This window comes from Amphiura filiformis, chromosome 17 (assembly GCF_039555335.1).
Source record: "Amphiura filiformis chromosome 17, Afil_fr2py, whole genome shotgun sequence".
NCBI lineage: Eukaryota > Metazoa > Echinodermata > Ophiuroidea > Amphilepidida > Amphiuridae > Amphiura > Amphiura filiformis.
Window position 1 is genome coordinate 54,021,644 of NC_092644.1, and position 6,864 is coordinate 54,028,507.

Genomic DNA, 6,864 nt, shown 5'->3' on the forward strand with positions numbered 1-6,864 from the left:
AAGTTTCATGCCCAGACAACAGTTTTTTCTCATTTGATCTCAGATGACCCCTAGTGACCTCGAAATGACCTTCCAAAAAGTTGGCTTTAAATGTTGACTATACCCACCAAGTTTCATGCCCGTACAACAGTTTTTACTTAATTTGACCTCAGATGACCCCTGGTGACCTTGAAATGACCTTCCAAAAATTTGGCTTTAAATGTTGACTGTACCCACCAAGTTTCATGCCCGTACAACAGTTTTTACTAATTTGACCTCAAATGACCCCTGGTGACCTTGAGATGATTTTCCAAAAATTTGGCTTTAAATGTTGACTGTACCAACCAAGTTTCATGACCGTACAACAGTTTTTACTAATTTGACCTCAGATGACCCCTGGTGACCTTGAAATGACCTTCCAAAAATTTGGCTTTAAATGTTGACTGTACCCACCAAGTTTCATGCCCGTACAACAGTTTTTACTAATTTGACCTCAGATGACCCCTGGTGACCTTGAAATGACCTTCCAAAAATTTGGCTTTAAATGTTGACTGTACCCACCAAGTTTCATGCCCATTACAACAGTTTTTACTAATTTGACCTCAGATGACCCCTGATGACCTTGAAATGATCTTCCAAAAATTTGGCTTTAAATGTTGACTGTACCCACCAAGTTTCATGCCCATACGACAGTTTTACTAATTTGACCTCAGATGACCCCTGGTGACCTTGAAATGACCTTCCAAAATTTGGCTTTAAATGTTGACTGTACCAACCAAGTTTCATGCCCATACGACAGTTTTTACTAATTTGACCTCAGATGACCCCTGGTGACCTTGAAATGACCTTCCAAAAATTTGGCTTTAAATGTTGACTGTACCCACCAAGTTTCATGCCCGTACAACAGTTTTTACTAATTTGACCTCAGATGACCCCTGGTGACCTTGAAATGACCTTCCAAAAATTTGGCTTTAAATGTTGACTGTACCAACCAAGTTTCATGACCGTACAACAGTTTTTACTAATTTGACCTCAGATGACCCCTGGTGACCTTGAAATGACCTTCAAAAATTTGGCTTTAAATGTTGACTGTACCCACCAAGTTTCATGCCCGTACAACAGTTTTTACTAATTTGACCTCAGATGACCCCTGGTGACCTTGAAATGACCTTCCAAAAATTTGGCTTTAAATGTTGACTGTACCCACCAAGTTTCATGCCCGTACAACAGTTTTTACTAATTTGACCTCAGATGACCCCTGATGACCTTGAAATGATCTTCCAAAAATTTGGCTTTAAATGTTGACTGTACCCACCAAGTTTCATGCCCATCGACAGTTTTTACTAATTTGACCTCAGATGACCCCTGGTGACCTTGAAATGACCTTCCAAAATTTGGCTTTAAATGTTGACTGTACCAACCAAGTTTCATGCCCATCGACAGTTTTACTAATTTGACCTCAGATGACCCCTGGTGACCTTGAAATGACCTTCCAAAAATTTGGCTTTAAATGTTGACTGTACCAACCAAGTTTCATGCCCATACGACAGTTTTTACTAATTTGACCTCAGATGACCCCTACATGACCTCAGTGACCTTGACGCACTAACCAATACAAACCGATTCTGTCTCGGGTCAAGATGCACCCACCCACCAAGTTTGAGGAACGTGCGACTCATAGTCTCCGAGAAAATAGGCGGAAGGCAAACTTTAACCAAAACTTTAACCAAATTTGTCACATACACCCACACAGACCCCCCCCCCCCCCACACATACACACATACATACGGAAAAGTGATTATATAGTCTCCTGCCTTATCAGGCGAGACAACAAAATTGACCGGAGGTCGTCTTTACGAGCGTTTCATCGTGGACGGTCGCAACTGGCCATCAAATCAAAATGCACAATCCTTTGTTCCCAAATTTTGCATATGATATGGATTCAACAACTGGATTATACAGGGTGTCTCAATAAAAATAGGCCCTGTGGATTAGGGGACGTAACTTAAAATTTCGGCAGTAAAATAAAAACTTTTTTGTAGATTCAAGAACCATGATGTTTCGTCTTAAGATGGTGCGCAAATCAGCAAAATCTGTCCATGCGTCACTGATATAATTGGGATTGTACAAATAGACCCATTTTTGGACCGTTCCAAGGAAATACACATAATGTGCTGCATTGTAGTTTAAAATCGAAGAAAGAAATGAAGTTAACTCTCAGTCTTGCCGGGTATGAGTTGAAAACATCAACCAACCAATCAATCAATCTCCCAAAGAATGTTTTTCACACCTTTCTCTTTGGGTTAAAAATATTTGAAAATATACCTTCTAAAAATATAGTTCATACATTTCTCAAGCAACAAAAGGGCCATGGGGTCAGTTAAGTTTGATAATGTACACATGCTTGACCAGGAAAACAGATAATGAATCGGGAGAATTGCGATTTCATAGATTTACAAGGTGCATCAGTCGGTTCAGATCAAGAAATCGCCAGAACTAAATGGCGATCAAGGACTGGTATTGCCAACCTTATATAATGCTCTAGCTCATTTGCGTGCTAGTGTGATTGGTCACTAGCGGTATTTCCTTAATGGGCTATTCGATTTTTTACAGGGAAAACGACAGATAAAGTTTAAATTGTGTTCTGTTTTCAAATTAGAAGAAGAAAATGTGGCGTAAACTGAATTTAAAAAAAGTGAAAAGTAGCGGTTATGAATGAGGTTAATGACTTTGCATCAGTTATTTTTCGGGCATTGTGAAATATCTAACCATTGTGCTTTGAACCTCGGAATATCCCTTGGTTCCAAAGCACAATGTTTAGATATTTCACAATACCCTCATGCGCAGTCATTAACCTCTAATTAAGTGATGTCGTCTGCGCTCTTCTAATTTCATTTTTTTAAATGTCTGACCATGGCATATACCAAGGTGGACACTCTAAATTTCCAAGTACTTTTGTTTGTTTCATGGTTGATGTTGGTTTCTTTCTAGAATAGCATGCAGAAAGTTGTTTAAAATGTGAAGTATTAAAATGGCCATACAGGTAACTCACCTCAAATCTTTATCTTTTTTGGTATTATTGCTAAAGACCTGCTCTAATGGTTGTGTATATACAACTGTGTTGATGGTTGGTGGTATGTGACGTTTTACCTCATCAGAAATCTTCACTGTACTGTAGTCCATGCTGACATTCTGCTTGAAATACCTACATTTACATAAGATAATTAATACATACACAAAATTACACCCTCAATTGGAATGGATTACAAGGGAGTAAGGGGCTGGAACTTCCAAAAATGTGTGACTTTTGTTTGATCATACCTAGCACCTTTGTTTCATAACCACTAAGGTATAGGACATTTTTTGTTTTGGCTATAGCCCCCTCTTCAGAAGAATTTAATTATAATAGAATACCTAAGTGGAAGAAGGGCCCAACTCCAATTTATTACAAAAATGAGTCAGACCCAGCATTTTATTGCCAGCAGCCTGTTCTTCCTTGTGTGTGAAAGATGAACCAAAATCCACTCTCTAAATAGTCTTCCACATACACTTAATCATGGTTTTCATGGAAGAAAGGCTCAACTCCATGGAGTTGGCCCCTTCTTACACAAATATTGGGTTACATATTACTTGTGTTAAAAACCTTTCTAACATATTACATGCTTCTACTTGTGCAATTAATGGATAATTTTCAAATTTCTGTAGCTATTTATAACACATCTGCTTACGGAACTGGCACTTAGTTATATACGGTGGAAGTAGGGCCCAACTCCAGCTCATATTAAGACCAATACCGTTGCCATGGAAACATCATTTATGATTTTGAATGTATGTGATACTGTATGTTCATGTCTTAAAGGGCCCCTGAAGATGAAAACATTCTGTCTTCCAAATATTAAGTTTTTCTTAATATCTCAAAAACAGTTTTGATGGAGTTGGGTCCCTGTATTCAATTATTTGTACTTGCTTTAAAAGTAGCATTCCATGCAAATTCTGTTACATTTTTGCACAATTTTACCTTACCAGGCATGTAATAGGGCAGACATTGTTGGTCTTAAAAGTTTGACAATGGCATTTATCATTGTTTGCATCCAAATTCTTCATATGTGACAAGATCTGGTCCATGGGGGCCAAAGGCGGCAAATGTGAAACAGAGATAAAGGTAAAAATACAAGAAAATACACAAGAAATTAAAAAACTTCATACATGTAACTCTAGAACCAAGTATGTTAGACCTTTGGGTCTGTATGCACAAAAGAGTTAGACCGGGTCTAAGTTAGACCTGGTCTAAGTGGAATTTAGTTCCACCATGCAGGAATGGTCCTTTACTCTTATTTCCTTCCAAGAGTAGCTAGCAAATTTTAAAGATTTAAATGCCAAGTTCAAAAATAATAAAAAATAACTTAAGAAAATGTAAAGCAAAATGTCCTTTCTCCTGGTACTAAATTCCACTTAGACCAGGTCTAACTTTAGACCTGGTCTAACTCTTTTTATGCATACGGACCTTGGTGTTTTCAGTAAATGACAGCCTATTGTATGTATAATGTAGTAATTACAGTAACTCAATTTTCAAAAATGCCTCTTTTGGGCCCATGGACCAGATTGTGTCACATATGTTAACAACATATACCGTATTCATCTGAGTATAGTCACACGTTCGAGTATAGTCCCACCCCCTCCCATTTTTTGAAAAATGGGGGAGGGGGTGGGATTTCAAAATGTATTGAATTTGAATGCATTTTGAAATAGTTAATTGAGTATGACATGAATACAAATTATCAATTTTCATATCAAAAACACATAACATCATTTTAAACATCATAATTATCACAAATGTGAAGATCTACTTACGTATTGAATTGCATGTTTTTGGTAACAATGCCGGTACATCTGAATCCTTGTATAAATCATATGGCACATGAAATAAATTATTGTATTCACTGTCTTTCTCCCACGTTGGAATTTTTCCTTATAACCATCATAAAGCTCTTTTGCTTTATCATGAATTTTCTGCAAAAACAAAACCAACACACATATAATTGAGTCCATTTTATGGTAATGAGCCTTTTCATGGCCATGGAATTAAGTAATTCATATAATATTCAGGTAATTCGTTCAATATTTTGTAACTCACTTTGCTATTGTGTCTGATACCCTTCATAAGCACTTTGATTAATTTGGACCCTTTTGTGAACATCTGTCCCTGCTATACAGACTAGGGAAGGTAAAGGGTTGTTAGGTTGGCCAAAGGAAAATGAGTGTCCGTCCATGCATGCTTCCATTTCAATTGTCACTTCTCACACAAAGTTCTCAGTTTTTCATGGCAACACTCCCGACTCCACCGATTGTCGTACTAATACTTGATTTTGATGGATATTTTGATCATTCATAAGACCTCTGTCAACACGCCGGAATCATGTATAATCAGAATCTTCTTCACCAAAAGGGGGCACTTACTGAAAGACCCTTGAAAAAAAGTGAAAACAGGTATAGTGCCAACAGCAATTAGAAGACTCTGTACTGGGTATACATTGTATATCACAGTTAGATGCATGTTTAAAGAAAAATATTAATGTGCGTGAACCATCCGAAAGGCAGAAGCAAATGATGTCCGAATCAGATCGATCACATGTATCGATCCCGGGTATTGATTTTAGTTTCTCTGCTGTACAATGTAATTATTTATCAAGCGATGTCGGTGTGTGCAGGTACCACTCTTTACCAGAATGAATTTTTTTACACATTCAATTTGTTCAAAAAATTCCTCACCCTAGCAGCCTCTTCCTTGATCCCAAAGTATTTTCCCAGTTCTTCTCGGACGAAAGTGATTGCGTCATTACCATCCTTTGGCTGTATGTTGTATTTGGCTTTATCATAAAAAGCTTGCATATTTGCCGTCTTTAATCCATCACTGGCAAGCTGAAAGAAAAGGCATACAGATTTATGATTGTGTGAAAACCAAATGGTCAAGTTGGAGGCTCAAAATACAGGGCTTATTGGTGATTTGCCCTGAATATAATTGCCAACACAAGGACTACTTATATAGGGTTGTACAAAATAAAGCATGCCTAATTTTCACATGACAAATACACTAAGCCAAAAAAGAAACTTTCACAAAGTCATATCTTAATATCTTGTGCATCAAAATGAACCAAAATTACACACAGGATTACTTCAATACTCTACTCAATTACATGTCAGTAACCAAGCAGTTGTCCAACTGACACAACAGCAAAATGCACTGACATGGAACAGCTTCCTGGACCACATTCACAGCCCAATAAATGGCACCAAGCACAAGAAATCTGAGTAAGACCTGTTTCTTGAACAAAGTATGTGAAAAGCAGAAATCAGCCCCGTTCCACACTATTCCTCTTTAGAAATTGTCATCTGTGTAAGATCTTATACACATTCTCACAGATTTCTTGAGCTAGGTGCCATTTATTGGGCTGTGAATGTTGTCCATGAAGCTGTTCAATGTCAGTGTATTTTGCTGTTGTGTCAGTTGCACAACTGCTAGGTTACTGACATGTGTTTAGAGTAGAGTATTGAAGTAATCCTGTTTGCAATTTTGGTTCATTTTGATGCCCAGGATTTTAAGATATGACCTTGTGAAAAATTATAAGTTTTTTTGGCTTAGTATAGTGTATATAAGAATTGTATGGACTTGTCTTTCACTTATAGCTATTCCTACAACTTTCAAATATTTTTAGGCTTTTGCTTTTTACTGACAATGCCCAAACATCTTACCTGCAATATATAGTTCTGTATAAGTGTTGCCCAGTTCTGGACATGACCTGACAACCGTCCTTCCCTTTCATCCTCTGATTCAGCAGCATTCTGGTATTGCACATTCTCACCATTTGAATAGGTATTGCACGGTTT

General features: G+C 37.5%; 1 protein-coding gene across 1 annotated transcript in view; it reads right to left on the reverse strand.

Annotated features, from left to right (window-relative positions):
• LOC140137986 (voltage-dependent calcium channel subunit alpha-2/delta-2-like) overlaps positions 1-4,957 on the reverse strand; it is a 47,011-nt gene extending 42,054 nt beyond the window's left edge. Inside the window, 2 exon segments of the mRNA XM_072159815.1 lie at positions 3,032-3,184; positions 4,831-4,957. Of these exon segments, the coding sequence (XP_072015916.1) occupies positions 3,032-3,184; positions 4,831-4,844 (167 nt within the window). The 5' untranslated portion in view covers positions 4,845-4,957.
• Between the last annotated feature and the right edge of the window lie 1,907 nt (positions 4,958-6,864).